A 20912-nucleotide genomic window follows, 5' to 3' on the forward strand; every position below is an offset into this window, starting at 1 on the left:
TGGAGGCTCACAATTACCTCCGTCTTGTTGAGGAGCTCCTCGTGGTACAGCCCCTGTGTGACTCTCCATCCTGCCTCATGTATGCCTCAGTACCTCACACCGCCTCTTAACACTCACCAGGTAACCCTCTATATGGTCTAAGGAAACTGTATAAATGGACGTGCATTACAAAGTGTGTTAAAAATATTTAAACAAATTGGAAATGTGTTAAACTCACAAATTGGTAGCGACTTCCCAGGGCCTTCCTGTACCCTGGGGAAGCTGTAGCTACCTCCCAGGGTCTTCCTGTACCCTGGGGAAGCTGTAGCTACCCACCAGGGCCTTCCTGTACCCTGGCGGAGCTGTAGCTACCCCCAGGGCCTTCCTGTACCCTGGGGCAGCCGGTAGCACCCCGTCAGCCCCCCGTTGCCACCAACTTCTCATTGTCACCCCCCCCCCCCCACCCCACCCCACCAGCTCCCCTCCCCATATACCCGGATCATGGGGCAAGTAGAATGGGGTGGGCGGGGGGTCGGGGCCACTCCCCCCCCCCTCTCTTCACCCATGAACTCTGTCCCTGTTCCCTCACTTCTCCCCCTCCCCCCCACCCCCCTCCCCCACTCCCCCACCCCCCTCCCCCCCTCCTTGAACCCACCGGGTCGCGGAGGGGCATTATATTTCTCTACCTCACAATTCAGAGGTCCTTAGCCCCTGAACCTTACGGAATAGTCGCTCTTTAGCGAGAGAGCCAGGGTGGGGGAGCTCTTTAGCGAGAGAGCCAGGGTGGGGGAGCTCTTTAGCGAGAGAGCCAGGGTGGGGGTGCTCTTTAGCGAGAGAGCCAGGGTGGGGGAGCTCTTTATTGAGAGTGCCAAGGTGGGGAGCTCTTTAGCGAGAGTGCCAGGGTGGGGGAGCTCTTTAGTGAGAGAGCCAGGGTGAGGAGCTCTTTAGCGAGAGAGCCAGGGTGGGGGGTGGCTCTTTAGTGAGAGTGCCAGGGTGGGGGAGCTCTTTACTGAGAGTGCCAGGGTGGGGAGCTCTTTGGTGAGAGAGCCAGGGTGGGGAGCTCTTTGGTGAGAGAGCCAGGGTGGGGAGCTCTTTAGTGTGAGAGCCAGGGTGGGGAGCTCTTTAGTGAGAGTGCCAGGGTGAGGAGCTCTTTACTGAGAGTGCCAGGGCGGAGAGCTCTTTACTGAGAGTGCCAGGGTAGGGAGCTCTTTACTGAGAGTGCCAGGGTGGGGAGCTCTTTACTGAGAGTGCCAGGGTGGAGAGCTCTTTACTGAGAGTGCCAGGGTGGAGATATCTTTACTGAGAGTGCCAGGGTGGGGAGCTCTTTACTGAGAGTGCCAGGGTGGAGAGCTCTTTACTGAGAGTGCCAGGGTGGGGAGCTCTTTAGCGAGAGAGCCAGGGTGGGGAGCTCTTTAGTGAGAGAGCCAGGGCGGAGAGCTCTTTAATGAGAGAGCCAGGGCGGAGAGCTCTTTAATGAGAGAGCCAGGGTGGGGGAGCTCTTTAGTGAGAGTGTCAGGGTGGGGAGCTCTTTAGCGAGAAAGCCAGGGTGGGGAGCTCTTTAGTGAGAGTGCCAGGGTGGGGAGCTCTTTACTGAGAGAGCCAGGGTGGAGAGCTCTTTACTGAGAGTGCCAGGGTGGAGAGCTCTTTACTGATAGTGCCAGGGTGGGGAGCTCTTTACTGAGAGAGCCAGGGTGGGGAGCTCTTTACTGATATTACTGATAGTGCCAGGGTGGGGAGCTCTTTAGTGAGAGTGCCAGGGTGGGGAGCTCTTTAGCGAGAAAGCCAGGGTGGGGAGCTCTTTAGTGAGAGTGCCAGGGTGGGGAGCTCTTTACTGAGAGTGCCAGGGTGGAGAGCTCTTTACTGATAGTGCCAGGGTGGGGGAGCTCTTTACTGAGAGTACCAGGGTGGAGAGCTCTTTACTGAGAGTGCCAGGATGGAGAGCTCTTTACTGAGAGTACCAGGGTGGAGAGCTCTTTACTGAGAGTGCCAGGGTGGAGAGCTCTTTACTGAGAGTGCCAGGGTGGAGAGCTCTTTACTGAGAGTGCCAGGGTGGAGAGCTCTTTACTGAGAGTGCCAGGGTGGAGAGCTCTTTACTGAGAGTGCCAGGGTGGAGAGCTCTTTACTGAGAGTGCCAGGGTGGAGAGCTCTTTACTGAGAGTGCCAGGGTGGAGAGCTCTTTACTGAGAGTGCCAGGGTGGGGGAGCTCTTTACTGAGAGTGCCAGGGTGGAGAGCTCTTTACTGAGAGTGCCAGGGTGGGGAGCTCTTTACTGAGAGTGCCAGGGTGGGGAGCTCTTTACTGAGAGTGCCAGGGTGGGAGAGCTCTTTACTGAGAGTGCCAGGGTGGGGGAGCTCTTTACTGAGAGTGCCAGGGTGGAGAGCTCTTTACTGAGAGTGCCAGGGTGGAGAGCTCTTTACTGAGAGTGCCAGGGTGGAGAGCTCTTTACTGAGAGTGCCAGGGTGGAGAGCTCTTTACTGAGAGTGCCAGGGTGGAGAGCTCTTTACTGAGAGTGCCAGGGTGGAGAGCTCTTTACTGAGAGTGCCAGGGTGGAGAGCTCTTTACTGAGAGTGCCAGGGTGGAGAGCTCTTTACTGAGAGTGCCAGGGTGGAGAGCTCTTTACTGAGAGTGCCAGGGTGGAGAGCTCTTTAGTGATAAATAGCAGAGACCAGGACAATAAATTTTCCACATATTAAAGCGTCGGAAAAGAAGGAAGAGAAAGACGAGGAAGGAGAGGAGGAGGAGGAAGGAGAAGAGGAGAGGAGGAGGAGGAGAAGAGGAGGAGGAGGAAGGAGAAGAAGAAGTCAGGCGACAAGGAGGCGCCACAAAGCCCCTACAACAAGCGGAAGCCCAGTACGACCATCGTCTTTGCGAACGTACCACTTACCTCTGCGTACCCTGGCGTACCCCCGAGGATACGCCAGGGTGGGCGCTACACCTTCCTCTCACCCCCCCCACCACCCACCCCCCACACCCTTCCCATCACCACCCATTCCCACCCTCTCACACCCACTCCTGTACCCCCCTAACTATTCCCTCTCACTCCCCCAATTTTTGCGCTACAATATCACACAAACAACGACACTGAATCAATATTGTGACTATACGATGGGATCGCTCCCTCGTCCCTGGTCACCTCAGGTACACGCACTATCAGCTGGACCATGATTGTGATTTTCATTGTGCATTGTGTTCTATCCCTTTCATTTTCCACTCGTTTTAACTTTCCTATCACTCGATGCAGATGTAGAATATAGATTTTGAATCTAGACTAGAGATGGGTAATTACTCTTCGAATATATTAAAATAGAATTATGGAGGAATGTCAAGAGTAAGTGTACAATGTCCCCTGAGGAGTGCTCAGGATAACAGGTGCAACAGTGAGCAACTCTCCGGCGCCAACTACCCATCCCTCAGTCATCACATTACCTCTGGAGTTACACCAGAGTAGAGGAAGTTGTGAAACACCTTGTACATGACCTGATTGTCACCAGCACACACACCAGTCACACTCATCCTCTGACCTGAGTAACACTGACATGAGTAACTGATATGATTAACAGTGATATGAGTAACTCTGACATGAGTAACTCTGATATGATTAACAGTGATATGAGTAACACTGACACGAGTAACACCCACACGAGTAATACTGATGTGAGTAACAGTGACGTGAGTAACAGTGACGTGTTAGCAACACGCAGCTAAGCTATAGTCAGAGGCGTAAGACTCGCTTCTCTACGCCACCAGCAACCCCTACATGAGAGTGGTGGGTAGAAGGGCAGGTGGTGGGGGGAGGGGAGGGCAGGGGGTGAGGGGGAAGGGAGGGCAGGGGGTGAGGGCAGGTGGTGGGGGGAGGGGAGGGCAGGTGATGGGGAGAGGGGAGGCCAGGTGGTGGTGGTGGTGGTGGTTGTGCACTACCCATCCGCTCCAAGGAAATTGAGGGTAATTATTGATACGGTGGTGAACTCACTTCCCTTACATCCCTCCCTTTCCTACCTACCCCAGTCTCTCCCTCACTCTCCCGCCACTCTCTCCTTTCTACCTCTCCAAATTTATCTTTTTTTTTTTACCAATTTCCCGGATTTTTTGGAGGGTAATTACTTCAGCTTATACAAGTCGGTAGAGCGTCGGCCTCGCTTCATGCAGGGGTCGGCGTTCCATCTCTGGTGATGTAAGAGGCTGGTTAACTGTTCCTTGAGTCCTTCCTAATATCCCAGATCCTTGTTCTCGTATCCCAGCTCCTTGTTCTCGTATCCCGGCTCCTTGTTCTCGTATCCCAGCTCCTTGTTCTCGTATCCCAGCTCCTTGTTCTGGTATCCCAGCTACTTGTTCTCGTATCCCAGCTCCTTGTTCTCGTATCCCAGCTCCTTGTTCTCGTATCCCAGCTCCTTGTTCTCGTATCCCAGCTCCTTGTTCTGGTATCCCAGCTACTTGTTCTCGTATCCCAGCTCCTTGTTCTCGTATCCCAGCTCCTTGTTCTCGTATCCCAGCTCCTTGTTCTCGTATCCCAGCTCCTTGTTCTCGTATCCCAGCTCCTTGTTCTCATATCCCAGCTCCTTGTTCTCGTATCCCAGCTCCTTGTTCTCGTATCCCAGCTCCTTGTTCTCGTATCCCAGCTCTTTGTTATCGTATCCCAGCTCCTTGTTCTCGTATCCCAGCTCCTTGTTCTCGTATCCCAGCTCTTTGTTATCGTAGCCCAGCTCTTTGTTATCGTATCCCAGCTCTTCGTTTCGGGTGCCACTTTAGCATGCAGGTGTTAGGTGATGTTCGTCCTGATCATATAACCTGCTATCCACTATATCGTGGATGATAACAGTTCTCTCATCTGGACACCTACATGCCAACGTAGCGCCCCACGGGAAGGCTTAAAGTTTCAGTTGGGCAGCAGTTAGGTGCCTCTGGAAGCCTTCATTTTAAGATGGATTTTGGAGGTATGGGAGCTGAGGAGAGAGGAAAGACTAAGACTAGGTAACAGAACCTCCCGACCCCTGGGATAAGGAAGGAATATGGAATATGGTTGACATGATAACGATATGAAAGATTCTGAGGGAATTAACCAAGTAGACCAATGTTAACAGCAGAACGAGGTAAGATAGGATCAAACAAGAGACAATTGGCTTAGATGTTTTAAATGTAAATATGAAAGAATAACGGAACGAAAATCATTGCATTACACTGGTAAAGGCGGGGGGCTCAAGAGCTAAGACACAACCCTGCTAAGCAGACCTGAGTAAGAACAGACTCGAACAAATACACACAGCTCAGAGCAGTGGAGACTTTCACTTGTTTTTGCAGAGTGCAGAATTTTACCGCCAGGGTCAACAATTACGCCCCCAGTAAGGTCACTTGCCAGGGTCAACAATTACGCCCCCAGTAAGGTCACTTGCCAGCGGTGTCCTCGTCTGTCGTATGGGCCAGTTTGTCTAATGGGAAGGCTTGTGGCATTACTTTTTTAATGGAGGGGGAAAGGCTAAGGGGGGGTTTTGTTTAATGGGAAGCCAGGCTAGTAGGATTTTGTTTAGTAGGGAGTCCGGTGGGATTTTGTTTAATGGGGGAAGAGGCTTGTGGGATTTTGTTTAATGGGGGGTAGAGGGTAGTGGGATAGGGTCTTGCTGGATGAAACCAAGATGGATGAAGCCAGGGTGAAGGAACCCTTCCTGGATTAATCCAATGCTGGTTGAGCATTCCAAGGTAAACTTGGAATGGGTGTGGTATTCATGTTAGAAGGTATTCATGGTATTCATGTAGGATGGGTAAGAGGGAGTGGTGGGGATGGGTAAGAGGGACACGGTGCTGTGTGTCGCCGGCACCCTTCAGAATCCCTCTCGCATTTCTCCTCACAGATCACTGCTTGTGGCAGCATTGACATCCCTTTATTGATGGTGGTGGTTGTACCGGTGGTGGTGGTGGTGGTGGTTGTACCGGTGGTGGTGGTGGTGGTGGTTGTACCGGTGGTGGTGGTGGTGGTGGTTGTACCGGTGGTGGTGGTGGTGGTGGTTGTACCGGTGGTTGTGGCGGTGGTTGTACCGATGGTGGTGGCGGCGGCGGCGGTGGTGGTTGTACCGGTGGTGGTGGTGGTTGTACCGGTGGTGGTGGTGGTTGTACCGGTGGTGGTGGTGGTGGTGGTGGTGGTGGCGGCAGCAACCACTAAACTCCCCTACCAGTTCAGTAGTTTGCCAGTTAACTCAGCTTGCTTCTCCATCACCCTCTCCAGACATTGAACTTTATCCTGTCATAAGAGCTGAGCAAGTTCATCAGGCACGACTTTGCCGTTCTCAATCCATGCTGTGCTCTTCTTACAAGTTTCATCCTCTCCAGGTGCTCCACTCTGCTCCACCAGATTGTTGTCGTCAGTACTTTACACGGAATACTTGTCAAGTGACACTGAACTGTAACTTAATGCCTCTTCTTTGTTCATATTGTTTCGTTGCGTCTAATTCCTTCATTTTTTTTTAACCTCTTCCTCAGTGACTACTTTGTCATCCATTGTTTCCTCTGGCCTTTAATCTCGCAACTCTGGTCTCCCACGTTGGTTCATAAAGACCTGAAGTCTTTTGTCGGATGACACTCATTGTCGTGTTCCTTAAGAATTAGCCATTGTCTCTTCAAGCAGATCACATGGTCTCTAACTGTTGTTTTCCTCCTTATGTGAGGAAGCGCTGTGGGTTGATCCTTAGCTTTGGCAGCAGTGTCGTTCTCAGTTTCCCTCTTGAGTCAGATGTATTAATTTCTGGCTCTCTTTGGTGCATCTCTTTTGTTCTCTCTTGCTAGTACTCTACATTCTTCATGTTCTTTTGGTCCTCTCCAAAAAGGAGGAGGATTGGGAGTGAAATGGTTGGAGGAGGAGGAGGAGGAAAGGAGGGGGAGGAGGGGGAAGGAGGAGGTAGTGGGTGGGGGCGGGCAGGGAGCGGAGCGGTAAGTACTTTCCACGTTCATGGGCGGTCAGTTATTATTGCCCCGAGCAAAAGTTGCCTGCGGATATCCTGACGGCTGCATGTTCCTCTGTAGCTGAGGAGGAGGGGGAGGTGCTGGGGAGGAGGGGGGGGGGGTGCTGGGGAGGTGGGGGGGTGCTGGGGAGGTGGGGGGTGCTGGGGAGGTGCGGGGTGCTGGGGAGGTGCGGGGGGGTGTGCTGGGGAGGAGGGGAGGACGGGGACGTACTTCAGGAGTAGAGGGAGGGGAAAGTGCTGGGGGAGGAATGGGAAGTACTGTGGGAGGAAGTGGAGGAAACGGGAATGGCAGAAGAAAATTACAAGCATTGCTGTAACATTCAAGGATGTGTAGGAACCTCGCGGACGAAAGCGCTTTGCCTTAAACTCGTAGTTTCCTAGCATCGAGGATGCCAGAGAAAACGGTTAGTGGTTGGCGGTTAATTGGTCCTGCAAGCGTTACGAACTACGGAAGCATCGGTGCACTATTTCGCAGAATTATTCCCCCTTCGGGGACAGAGAGAGTGGGACAAGGGTAGTAATTTTCTACCATAATAATTGGCAACATCGTTGTTTCCGGTTTCAATATTACCGCGCTCGGACACTCTCAACCACTTCCTTGGCGGGAACTGTGGCCGCTGTAGTCGGGCCTGGTGGGACCCCGCGCGGCCCGGCTCAACACTCCAACACTAAGGGGAGGCTTGGGGCCCCACACTCCCAGGCCACCACCGGGGGAGTCTTGGGGCCCCACACTCCCAGGCCACCACCGGGGGAGTCTTGGGGCCCCACACTCCCAGGCCACCACCTAGGGGAGTCTTGGGGCCCCACACTCCCAGGCCACCACCTAGGGGAGTCTTGGGGCCCCACACTCCCAGGCCACCACCGGGGGAGTCTTGGGGCCCCACACTCCCAGGCCACCACCGGGGGAGTCTTGGGGCCCCCACACTCCCAGGCCACCACCGGGGGAGTCTTGGGGCCCCACACTCCCAGGCCACCACCGGGGGAGTCTTGGGGCCCCCACACTCCCAGGCCACCACCGGGGGAGTCTTGGGGCCCCACACTCCCAGGCCACCACCGGGGGAGTCTTGGGGCCCCACACTCCCAGGCCACCACCGGGGGAGTCTTGGGGCCCCACACTCCCAGGCCACCACCTAGGGGAGTCTTGGGGCCCCACACTCCCAGGCCACCACCGGGAGAGTCTTGGGGCCCCACACTCCCAGGCCACCACCGGGGGAGTCTTGGGGCCCCACACTCCCAAGCCACCACCGGGGGAGTCTTGGGGCCCCACACTCCCAGGCCACCACCGGGGGAGTCTTGGGGCCCCACACTCCCAGGCCACCACCGGGGGAGTCTTGGGGCCCCACACTCCCAGGCCACCACCGGGGGAGTCTTGGGGCCCCACACTCCCAGGCCACCACCTAGGGGAGTCTTGGGGCCCCACACTCCCAGGCCACCACCTAGGGGAGTCTTGGGGCCCCACACTCCCAGGCCACCACCGGGGGAGTCTTGGGGCCCCACACACCCAGGCCACCACCTAGGGGAGTCTTGGGGCCCCACACTCCCAGGCCACCACCTAGGGGAGTCTTGGGGCCCCACACTCCCAGGCCACCACCTAGGGGAGTCTTGGGGCCCCACACTCCCAGGCCACCACCTAGGGGAGTCTTGGGGCCCCACACTCCCAGGCCACCACCTAGGGGAGTCTTGGGGCCCCACACTCCCAGGCCACCACCTAGGGGAGTCTTGGGGCCCCACACTCCCAGGCCACCACCTAGGGGAGTCTTGGGGCCCCACACTCCCAGGCCACCACCTAGGGGAGTCTTGGGGCCCCACACTCCCAGGCCACCACCTAGGGGAGTCTTGGGGCCCCACACTCCCAGGCCACCACCTAGGGGAGTCTTGGGGCCCCACACTCCCAGGCCACCACCTAGGGGAGTCTTGGGGCCCCACACTCCCAGGCCACCACCTAGGGGAGTCTTGGGGCCCCACACTCCCAGGCCACCACCTAGGGGAGTCTTGGGGCCCCACACTCCCAGGCCACCACCTAGGGGAGTCTTGGGGCCCCACACTCCCAGGCCACCACCGGGGGAGTCTTAGGGCCCCACACTCCCAGGCCACCACCGGGAGAGTCTTGGGGCCTCACACTCCCAGGCCACCACCTAGGGGAGTCTTGGGGCCTCACACCGAAGTGAGTCTTAGGTACGATGTGCCCAAGTGCCCAAGAAGCGCGGTACGATGTGCAGTACTCCGCCCTCTTGATATTATCATGGGCTGTTTCTCAGCGGCAAGTGATGGGTACCATCACCTTCCCCCAAGTAGATATTGCTGAAGGTTTGTGGTTCATGAGCCTCTTAGCAGTTAGTATTTCTTGTTTACCATAGTTAAAGATAGAATTACACTCATCAGTATAGGCCTGAGGTTTAGGGATGAGGTGTAACAGATGATTCAAGAGGACATTCCACAACAAATGGCCAAGCACACATCCCTGTGGTATGCTGGCACCAGTTGAGTGGCTCTCAGATTCTGTCCCACTGAGAACTACTCTTAGTCCGTTCAGGAAGATAAGCTGTTAAGTACTTGTAAAATGGAGGCTGAGATACCTAGTACTTGAAGCTTTGCTAGAAATCCATAATGCCAGACACGATCAAAGGCGCCTGCAATGTCCAGTGCAACAGCACAGCCCAGCTTAGACTCTAGTGAATGATGCCAGTAAGTGAAGAGATTCAGCAAAGGTTCAGCAGCACGTCGACCTTTCTAACACCATGTTGTCGACCAAGCAGCAGCCAGTGAGGGTCCAAGAACAGCGTCTTTTGTTGAGAGATTAATGTCTCAAGAATTTTAGCAATAATTAAAAGCAAAGACACCGGTACAGCAGCCCGTCCTCCTAAGGTAATAATTTCCATCTTGGCTGCAGGTTGGTTAGCCAGTAGGCCAGCCTTTTCCTGATTGCAATTTGCGACTTTACCGTCTTTCATGTTTAGAGGCGGAATTGTGGCTTCAAATTAGTGTCTTTACCGATATTTAAGTAGAGTTCACCAGACGTTAGATCCAGCTTAGGGCGCTGCAAGTTTTCCTTCTAGTTTATGATTCCTAACTTGATATATACCATTTTTTGAACCTTCTTTATGTTACAATAAGAACGTCTATTACGAATATTCCTGTTGTGAGCCGGAGGATGCCTTTCAAATCCCTACCATACTTAGTTTCACCTGTTTTCAGGTGGCATCACCTGCCACCTGACTCATCAGACGGCTCCCCCCTCTCTCTCTCTCTCTCTCTCTCTCTCTCTCTCTCTCTCTCTCTCTCTCTCTCTCTCTCTCTCTCTCTCTCTCTCTCTCTCTCTCTCTCTCTCTCTCTCTCTCTCTCTCTCATATATATATATATATATATATATATATATATATATATATATATATATATATATATATATATATATATATAATATTACTACCCAGAATGCAGTGGGAGGGGGTAGTGTAACTACGCCCCTGGGGTAGTTACACTACACTGGGTGGGAGATAACAATTGGTGCTGAAGGGGAATAGTTGCAGCATAAAGTAATTCCCTTGTTGGGTAATTGCTCTTGGAGTGTGTAATTCCTTTGAAAATTGGCAGTTAGCTGTATAACAGGATGCCTGCTGTATTATGGGGGTAGCTGCTGTATTATTGGGTAGCTGCTGTATTATGGGGATAGCTGCTGTATTATGGGGGTAGCTGCTGTATTATAGGGGTAGCTGCTGTATTATGGGGGTAGCTGCTGTATTATGGGGGTAGCTGCTGTATTATGGCGGGGGGGGGGGGGGTAGCTGCTGTATTATGGGGTAGCTGCTGTATTATGGGGGTAGCTGCTGTATTATGGCGGGGGGGGGGGTAGCTGCTGTATTATGGGGTAGCTGCTGTATTATAGGGGTAGCTGCTGTATTATAGGGGTAGCTGCTGTATGATGGGGGTAGCTGCTGTATTATGGGGGTAGCTGTTGTATTATGGGGGGTAGCTGCTGTATTATGGGGGGTAACTGCTGTATTATGGGGGTAGCTGCTGTATTATGGGGGTAGCTGCTGTATTATGGGGGTAGCTGCTGTATTATAGGGGTAGCTGCTGTATTATGGGGGTAGCTGCTGTATGATGGGGTAGCTGCTGTATTATGGGGGTAGCTGCTGTATTATGGGGGTAGCTGCTGTATTATGGGGGTAGCTGCTGTATGATGGGGGTAGCTGCTGTATGATGGGGGTACCTGCTGTATGATGGGGGTAGCTACTGTATGAAGGATAAGGTAAGAGAGGTAGTGTAAGAGAGGTAGTGTGGAAGAGAACAGTGTGGTCTGGCGGAGGAAGGAAGTTTAACGAGCCGGAACCTACCACAATCCTTGAAGATCACTCACAAGACGCTATCAAGAGGGCGCCACCTCCCCTCCTGCGCCTTCCTAACACCTGGCGCCGCTACCCAGGCTTATGACGCCCCCATACTCCTCCCCCATACCCAGGTTATGCCCCCATACATCTCCCCCATACCCAGGTGACGCCCCCATACACCTCCCCCATACCCAGGTGACGCCCCCATACACCTCCCCCATACTCAGGTGACGCCCCCATACACCTCCCCCATACCCAGGTGACGCCCCATACACCTCCCCCATTACCCAGATAACGCCCCATACACCTCCCCATACCCAGATAACGCCCCATACACCTCCCCCATTACTCAGATAACGCCCCATACACCTCCCCCATACCCAGATAACGCCCCCATACATCTACCCCATACCCAGATAACGCCCCCATACAACCCCCCATACCCAGGTGACGTCTATGAAGCTCCACGCAAATAACACAATCTCCTGTACACTTGCCTGCTTTAGGAAGAAGACCAGATTCAAGCTTAAGTGAATAATTCAGCATCTAAAGCAACGATAAAATATCGTTAATATCTACCATGATGTTCGGGAGGTTAATAGAAGGGTATGGATTAAGGGGTAATGGTAATAGGGGTGTAAGGGGAGTGGGGTGGGAAGGGGGAGAATGGGGGGTAGGATAGGGCAAGGGAGCCGGAATCTCATACCCAAGGAAAATAATTTGTATTCAAGTGCTTTACTTTGTTATTAAACCTGAAAAGATTACTGAAGTGAGAATGTACACGTGCTAGCTGAAGGCATTAGTGTACATGTACACATTACACTCAGGATACTTGCGACACGTGCTAGCTGAAGGCATTAGTGTACATGTACACATTACACTCAGGATACTTGCGACACGTGCTAGCTGAAGGCATTAGTGTACATGTACACATTACACTCAGGATACTTGCGACACGTGCTAGCTGAAGGCATTAGTGTACATGTACACATTACACTCAGGATACTTGCGACACGTGCTAGCTGAAGGCATTAGTGTACATGTACACATTACACTCAGGATACTTGCGACACGTGCTAGCTGAAGGCATTAGTGTACATGTACACATTACACTCAGGATACTTGCGACACGTGCTAGCTGAAGGCATTAGTGTACATGTACACATTACACTCAGGATACTTGCGACACGTGCTAGCTGAAGGCATTAGTGTACATGTACACATTACACTCAGGATACTTGCGACACGTGCTAGTTGAAGGCATTAGTGTACATGTACACATTACACTCAGGATACTTGCGACACGTGCTAGCTGAAGGCATTAGTGTACATGTACACATTACACTCAGGATACTTGCGACACGTGCTAGCTGAAGGCATTAGTGTACATGTACACATTACACTCAGGATACTTGTGAAAGGGAGAGTTAGTAGAGTACTCAAGAGTACTCAGCGTGAGACGAATGTGAAGATTACAGAAGGAGTCCTGTGAGAATTAGTCCAGGTCACCAGGACGAGCCGTGGACATTATCTTACCTGACATTGTATATAGCCAGCAGTAATGACCCCACCAGTTACAACACTGTCAGCAATGACCCCACCAGTGACAACACTGTCAGTAATGACCCCACCAGTGACAACACTGTCAGTAATGACCCCACCAGTGACAACACTGTCAGTAATGACCCCACCAGTGACAACACTGTCAGTAATGACCCCACCAGTGACAACACTGTTAGTAAAGACCCCACCAGTGACAACACTGTCAGTAATGACCCCACCAGTGACAACACTGTCAGTAATGACCCCACCAGTGACAACACTGTCAGTAATGACCCCACCAGTGACAACACTGTTAGTAAAGACCCCACCAGTGACAACACTGTCAGTAATGACCCCACCAGTGACAACACTGTCAGTAATGACCCCACCAGTGACAACACTGTTAGTAAAGACCCCACCAGTGACAACACTGTCAGTAATGACCCCACCAGTGACAACACTGTCAGTAATGACCCCACCACTGACAACACTGTCAGTAATGACCCCACCAGTGACAACACTGTTAGTAAAGACCCCACCACTGACAACACTGTCAGTAATGACCCCACCAGTGACAACACTGACAGTAATGACCCCACCAGTGACAACACTGTCAGTAATGACCCCACCAGTGACAACACTGTCAGTAATGACCCCACCAGTGACAACACTGTTAGTAAAGACCCCACCAGTGACAACACTGTCAGTAATGACCCTACCAGTGACAACACTGTTAGTAAAGACCCCACCAGTGACAACACTGTCAGTAATGACCCCACCAGTGACAACACTGACAGTAATGACCCCACCACTGACAACACTGACAGTAATGACCCCACCACTGACAACACTGACAGTAATGACCCCACCACTGACAACACTGACAGTAATGACCCCACCACTGACAACACTGACAGTAATGACCCCACCACTGACAACACTGACAGTAATGACCCCACCACTGACAACACTTGGCTCTGTGGCTCTCAGTATAGATTTTTTTCCTCCTTTCTGCAATCACTTTTTTTAGTGTCTAAATCTTGAACATCCGGGAAGGTCTTGTGTCTGTGCTTATCCTTGTGAGGGTAATTATGAGTTGTCTGTGTTGGCTGTGTTGTCTGTGTTGGCTGTGTTGGCTGTGTTGGCTGTGTTGGCTGTGTTGGCTGTGTTGGCTGTGTTGTCTGTGTTGGCTGTGTTGGCTGTGTTGGCTGTGTTGGCTGTGTTGGCTGTGTTGGCTGTGTTGGCTGTGTTGTCTGTGTTGGCTGTGTTGGCTGTTGGCTGTGTTGTCTGTGTTGGCTGTGTTGGCTGTGTTGTCTGTGTTGTCTGTGTTGGCTGTATTGACTGTGTTGGCTGTGTTGTCTGTGTTGGCTGTGTTGGCTGTGTTGGCTGTGGTGGCTGTGTTGTCTGTGTTGTCTGTGTTGGCTGTGTTGTCTGTGTTGGCTGTGTTGGCTGTGGATGATGTCTGTGTACATTGTCTGTGGTATTGTCTCATATTGTATGTGTATGATGTTATACGTGAATGATATTGTGTGTGTGTTAATGTCTGTGTATGATATGGTATGGTTATGATATGTGTATGATACAGTATGTTTATTTTATTGCATTTTGTCTGATATTTAGATAATGATATTATATCTGTATATGATATTAGGAGAATTATATAGCCTGTGTATGATATTGGGTGTTTGATATGTGTTTACGATTTTTAACAACTCGTATTGTGTCAATTAAAAGTTAATAGTTGTGTTAACTGTGTTAACTCAATTAACCCAATTGAGTTAACACACCCATAACCCACCCCAACCCAACCTAACCCAACCCAATCTAACCCAACCTAACCCAACCCAATCTAACCCAACCTAACCCAACCTAACCTAACCTAACCCAACCTAACCTAACCTAACCCAACCTAACCCAACCTAACCTAACCTAACCCAACCTAACCCAACCCAATCTAACCCAACCTAACCTAACCCAACCTAACCTAACCTAACCTAACCTAACCCAACCTAACCTAACCTAACCTAACCTAACCCAACCCAATCTAACCCAACCTAACCTAACCCAACCTAACCTAACCTAACCTAACCTAACCCAATCTAACCCAACCTAACCCAACCCAATCTAACCCAACCTAACCTAACCCAACCTAACCTAACCTAACCCAACCCAATCTAACCCAACCTAACCCAACCCAATCTAACCCAACCTAACCTAACCCAACCTAACCTAACCTAACCTAACCTAACCCAACCTAACCTAACCTAACCTAACCTAACCTAACCTAACCCAACCCAATCTAACCCAACCTAACCCAACCCAATCTAACCCAACCTAACCTAACCCAACCTAACCTAACCTAACCTAACCTAACCCAACCTAACCTAACCTAACCTAACCTAACCTAACCTAACCTAACCCAACCTAACCCAACCCAATCTAACCCAACCTAACCCAACCCAATCTAACCCAACCTAACCTAACCCAACCTAACCTAACCCAACCTAACCTAACCTAACCTAACCCAACCTAACCTAACCTAACCCAACCTAACCTAACCTAACCTAACCTAACCCAACCTAACCTAACCCAACCTAACCTAACCCAACCTAACCTAACCTAACCTAACCCAACCTAACCTAACCTAACCCAACCTAACCTAACCTAACCTAACCTAACCCAACCCAACCTAACCTAACCTAACCCAACCTAACCTAACCCAACCTAACCTAACCTAACCTAACCCAACCTAACCTAACCTAACCCAACCTAACCTAACCTAACCTAACCTAACCCAACCCAACCTAACCTAACCTAACCCAACCTAACCTAACCCAACCTAACCTAACCCAACCTAACCCAACCTAACCCAACCTAACCCAACCTAACCCAACCTAACCTAACCCAACCTAACCCAACCTAACCCAACCTAACCCAACCTAACCTAACCTAACCCAACCTAACCCAACCTAACCTAACCCAACCTAACCTAACCCAACCTAACCTAACCTAACCCAACCTAACCTAACCCAACCTAACCTAACCTAACCTAACCAAGCCTAGGATCATGAAGTAAATAAAACAATATCATTTTTTATAGTGTTATATTTACTTATTTTTTTATTATTGTTCATCGGGGATTCGAACTCGGACCACAAAAGACGAAGATTAGTTTGGCTTTAATGTTTACATTAAATATTTTGGGGAATATCAATTCTTCTCTTGAGCATGACTTTTGGGCTTATCATGCTGGGGAATTCGAGTGATACGATTTTGTCAACACAGGATTTCGGCCAAGTGTGATAACGGGAAAGTATGATAACGGCCAAGTATGATAACGGCCAAGTGTGATAACGGCCAAGTATGATAACGGCCAAGTGTGATAACGGGAAAGTATGATAACGGCCAAGTATGATAACGGCCAAGTATGATAACGGCCAAGTATGATAACGGCCAAGTATGAACACGGCCAAGTATGATAACGGCCAAGTGTGATAACGGCCAAGTATGATAACGGCCAAGTGTGATAACGGCCAAGTGTGATAACGGCCAAGTATGATAACGGCCAAGTATGATAACGGCCAAGTATGAACACGGCCAAGTATGATAACGGCCAAGTATGAACACGGCCAAGTATGATAACGGCCAAGTATGATAACGGCCAAGTATGATAACGGCCAAGTGTGATAACGGCCAAGTATGATAACGGCCAAGTGTGATAACGGCCAAGTGTGATAACGGCCAAGTATGATAACGGCCAAGTATGATAACGGCCAAGTATGAACACGGCCAAGTATGATAACGGCCAAGTATGAACACGGCCAAGTATGATAACGGCCAAGTATGATAACGGCCAAGTATGATAACGGCCAAGTATGATAACGGCCAAGTATGATAACGGCCAAGTATGATAACGGCCAAGTATGATAACGGCCAAGTATGATAACGGCCAAGTATGAACACGGCCAAGTATGATAACGGCCAAGTATGATAACGGCCAAGTATGATAACGGCCAAGTATGATAACGGCCAAGTATGATAACGGCCAAGTATGAACACGGCCAAGTATGATAACGGCCAAGTATGAACACGGCCAAGTATGATAACGGCCAAGTATGATAACGGCCAAGTATGATAACGGCCAAGTATGATAACGGCCAAGTATGAACACGGCCAAGTATGATAACGGCCAAGTATGATAACGGCCAAGTATGATAACGGCCAAGTGTGATAACGGCCAAGTATGATAACGGCCAAGTATGATAACGGCCAAGTATGAACACGGCCAAGTATGATAACGGCCAAGTATGATAACGGCCAAGTATGAACACGGCCAAGTATGATAACGGCCAAGTATGATAACGGCCAAGTATGATAACGGCCAAGTATGAACACGGCCAAGTATGATAACGGCCAAGTATGATAACGGCCAAGTATGATAACGGCCAAGTATGATAACGGCCAAGTATGATAACGCGCACTGGAAATTATTCTTTCGCTTTTTATATGTATGAGTTTCTCTATGTATTTTCTCTCAGATTATTATTATAATCTGTATATAATAACTCGGTCGTATAACTTTGTGCTTGTTATATCACTTCCCCCCCCTCCCCCCACACCCACCTCACCCCATGTCCCCCCACACACCCCACCCACACCCCCCACACCTCCCCACACCTCGCCTATCACCCCCACACCTCCCCCCACACCCCCCACATCCCCCCACACACCCCCCATACCCTCCCCTCCCTGCGGTTGAAATTTCTGTAAATGACAGCTGGGAGGAAAGGAGGTTGACGCCATGACTAGGAGGGGGGGAGGGGGAGGGAGAAAGAGAGGGGGGGGGAGAAGGAAAGGGGAGGGGGAGAGACGCCAAGGAGCGTTACACTCGGGAAGGAAGGAGAGTGCGAGAGAGGGGAGGGGGAGGGGGAGGGGCGGGGGGAAGTAAGGATTATGAAGCAGCGAAGCAGAAGTTACAAAGAAGAGAGGGGGGGAGGGGGGGACACTAAGGAACTTGACAAAGAAAGTGGGGGAGGGGAGAGAGGGGGAGGTAAGTTAGGAGCAAGAGGAGGTGGAGCGGGTGAGGTCATCACTGGAGTAGTCCCCCACGCTGCCTCCACACACACTCTGCCAACTTCCTCAGTCAGGTCAAGGGTCATCAGGCCGGTGGAACCAGTAGTAAATGTTGTCTAGGGCAGCCGTCGCCAACCTCACGGACCTCTAATAAAGGACTTGTCTCCAACAGTAAAATAGGTACCTGGGTGTTAGTCAGCTGTCACGGGCTGCTTCCTGGGGGTGGAGGCCTGGTGGAGGACCGGGCCGCGGGGACGCTAAAAAGCCCCGTAATCATCTCAAGATAACCTCAAGATAAGTCATTTTTATTAAAGCAATTAATTGCTTTTGTATATTTTCACCCATTTTTGAACAATATTGAAGTGGTTTCCGAGCTAAATCCGAGTGTTTTGATTGGCAGTGTCTTGAAAAGTAGAATGTTTCATGACATGGATCAACTCCCCAACTTTTCCAAATAAATCCAAATTTCAAGCAGTGAATCATATTGTCTTGATATTATGAGTTTTTTCTTCTTCTCTCTACTTCCAGTTGGAATGTTGTTGTTGTTAATGTTGTGTGAGGAGGACTGTGGAGGCTCTCAACCATTGGTCAGCTCGCCCTTGTCAAGTACACATGTTACTAGTGTGTTACTGTTATCATTAGTTACATCATCTTGTAAAGTACTAAAGAAATGCAAAATATTAATTTCCTTTTTTCCACTCATTATGGGTTTATTGCATTTGAATCTGAAACCAAACAAGAAATGATTGTTATTAAAGTCAAACTATTTGATGTAAATATATGTATATATATATATATATATATATATATATATATATATATATATATATATATATATATATATATATATATATATATATATGTATATATATATATATATATATATATATATATATATATATATATATATATATATATATATATATATATATATATATATATAACAGTTAAAGAAAACACTCAGATACATGAAAGACACAAATAAAATAAAACCTTCAGAATATAAGAATTTCTTAGAGTGTTATTTTTGATTTATTATTAATAAATCATAAAAAATTTAATAATGTCCAGATTTTTCTGCGGACCACCGGACCGCTTCTTTGGTGGGAGTGTTTACGGTCTGTGGTGGGAGTGTTTATGGTCTGTGGTGGAGTGTTTATGGTCTGTGGTGGAGTGTTTATGGTCTGTGGTGGAGTGTTTACGGTCTGTGGTGGGAGTGTTTATGGTCTGTGGTGGAGTGTTTATGGTCTGTGGTGGAGTGTTTATGGTCTGTGGTGGAGTGTTTATGGTCTGTGGTGGAGTGTTTACGGTCTGTGGTGAAGTGTTTATGGTCTGTGGTGAAGTGTTTATGGTCTGTCCCTGCCCCCCCCCACCCGGTGTGCCGCCCCCCTCATCTGCTGTGCCATCCTCCACCTACTGTGCCTCCCCCCCCCAAGCTCCAGCTGTGCCCCCACCCCCAGACCTGCGGTGCCGCCCCCCCCCCCCCAGCATCTGCTGTGCCCCCCACACCTGCGGTGCTCCCCCCCCCCCAAGCTCCAGCTGTGCCGCCCTTGGACTCGTCATATGGCGGCTGTGGCTTCCTCACCTCCTGCTGCTGCTGTTGCTGCTGCTGCTGTTGTTATCGGTGCTGTTTCTCTTGTTGATGTAATTGCTTAATTTTGTCTGACTTATTGCTAGTATTTGATTGTGTTCCTGCTGATGATACGTTGCTTGTCTTTTATATTCCATGTTATTGTTTGCTTGGAATAGATCCACAAGGGCCGTGATGAGGGTTCGAACTTACGTCTAGGATGATCCCAGATCGCGCCTTAGTCGACTGAGCCACGACATGGTCAAAAGAATTGCAACCTTGAACGTTATACTGCTCACACACGGATCCCGCAGTCTCTCAGAGACACAAACAGGAGTTTTACACAATTGTAGATTTATTTGTGGATTTCTGTCTCTCTCTCTCTCTGTCTCTCTCTCTCTCTCTCTCTCTCTCTCTCTCTCTCTCTCTCTCTCTCTCTCTCTGTCTCTGTCTCTCTCTCTCTCTCTCTCTCTCTCTCTCTCTCTCTCTCTCTCTCTCTCTCTCTGTCTCTGTCTCTCTCTCTCTCTCTCTCTCTCTCTCTCTCTCTCTCTCTCTCTCTCTCTCTCTCTCTCTCTCTCTCTCTCTCTCTCTCTCTCTCTCGTGCCTTCATGCATTGCTACTCATAATTGCCTTGGTCCGGTTCATCTTCACATGAGTGAGTTGCTTGCTCAGTTCAACGTGATTCTCCCCGCTGCCAAGCCTGTGTTGGCCTAACTGTTGGGTGTAGCAACAGCTGCCTCGGCCCCTCTTGTTTGGCAAGTGCTTGTACCTGTGAATTACTCATTGATAAGTGCTTGTATCTAAGAATTACTTGGTGGTAAGTGCTGGTATCTAAGAATTACTTGGTGGTAAGTGCTTGTATCTAAGAATTACTTGGTGGTAAGTGCTTGTATCTAAGAATTACTTGGTGGTAAGTGCTTGTATCTAAGAATTACTTGGTGGTAAGTGCTTGTATCTAAGAATTACTTGGTGGTAAGTGCTTGTATCTAAGAATTATTTGGTGGTAAGTGCTGGTATCTAAGAATTACTTGGTGGTAAGTGCTTGTTTCTAAGAATTACTTGGTGGTAAGTGCTTGTATCTAAGAATTACTTGGTGGTAAGTGCTTGTTTCTAAGAATTACTTGGTGGTAAGTGCTGGTATCTAAGAATTACTTGGTGGTAAGTGCTTGTATCTAAGAATTATTTGGTGGTAAGTGCTTGTATCTAAGAATTATTTGGTGGTAAGTGCTTGTATCTAAGAATTATTTGGTGGTAAGTGCTTGTATCTAAGAATTATTTGGTGGTAAGTGCTTGTATCTAAGAATTATTTGGTGGTAAGTGCTTGTACCTAAGAATTACTTGGTGGTAAGTGCTTGTATCTAAGAATTATTTGGTGGTAAGTGCTTGTATCTAAGAATTATTTGGTGGTAAGTGCTTGTATCTAAGAATTATTTGGTGGTAAGTGCTTGTACCTAAGAATTACTTGGTGGTAAGT

At 49.8% G+C, this 20912-nt stretch overlaps 2 protein-coding genes across 2 annotated transcripts; one reads left to right on the top strand and one right to left on the bottom strand.

The window, feature by feature from the left end:
* Window positions 1-9105: 9105 nt before the first annotated feature.
* LOC123755087 (uncharacterized) lies at window positions 9106-13839 on the top strand. The gene is made up of 2 exons (XM_045737565.2): window positions 9106-9232; window positions 12806-13839. The coding sequence occupies exons 1-2, from the start codon at window positions 9106-9108 to the stop codon at window positions 13837-13839; spliced, it is 1161 nt and encodes a 386-aa protein (XP_045593521.2).
* A 45-nt stretch (window positions 13840-13884) lies between these two features.
* Window positions 13885-19596, bottom strand: LOC123755088 (dual specificity protein kinase shkD-like). The gene is made up of 3 exons (XM_069332581.1): window positions 19454-19596; window positions 18451-18593; window positions 13885-14270 (listed from the first exon to the last, which is right to left on the bottom strand). Exons 1-3 carry the CDS (start codon window positions 19594-19596, stop codon window positions 13885-13887), a joined length of 672 nt encoding a protein of 223 aa, XP_069188682.1.
* Between the last annotated feature and the right edge of the window lie 1316 nt (window positions 19597-20912).

This window comes from Procambarus clarkii, chromosome 28 (genome assembly GCF_040958095.1).
Source record: "Procambarus clarkii isolate CNS0578487 chromosome 28, FALCON_Pclarkii_2.0, whole genome shotgun sequence".
Taxonomy (NCBI): Eukaryota; Metazoa; Arthropoda; class Malacostraca; order Decapoda; family Cambaridae; genus Procambarus; species Procambarus clarkii.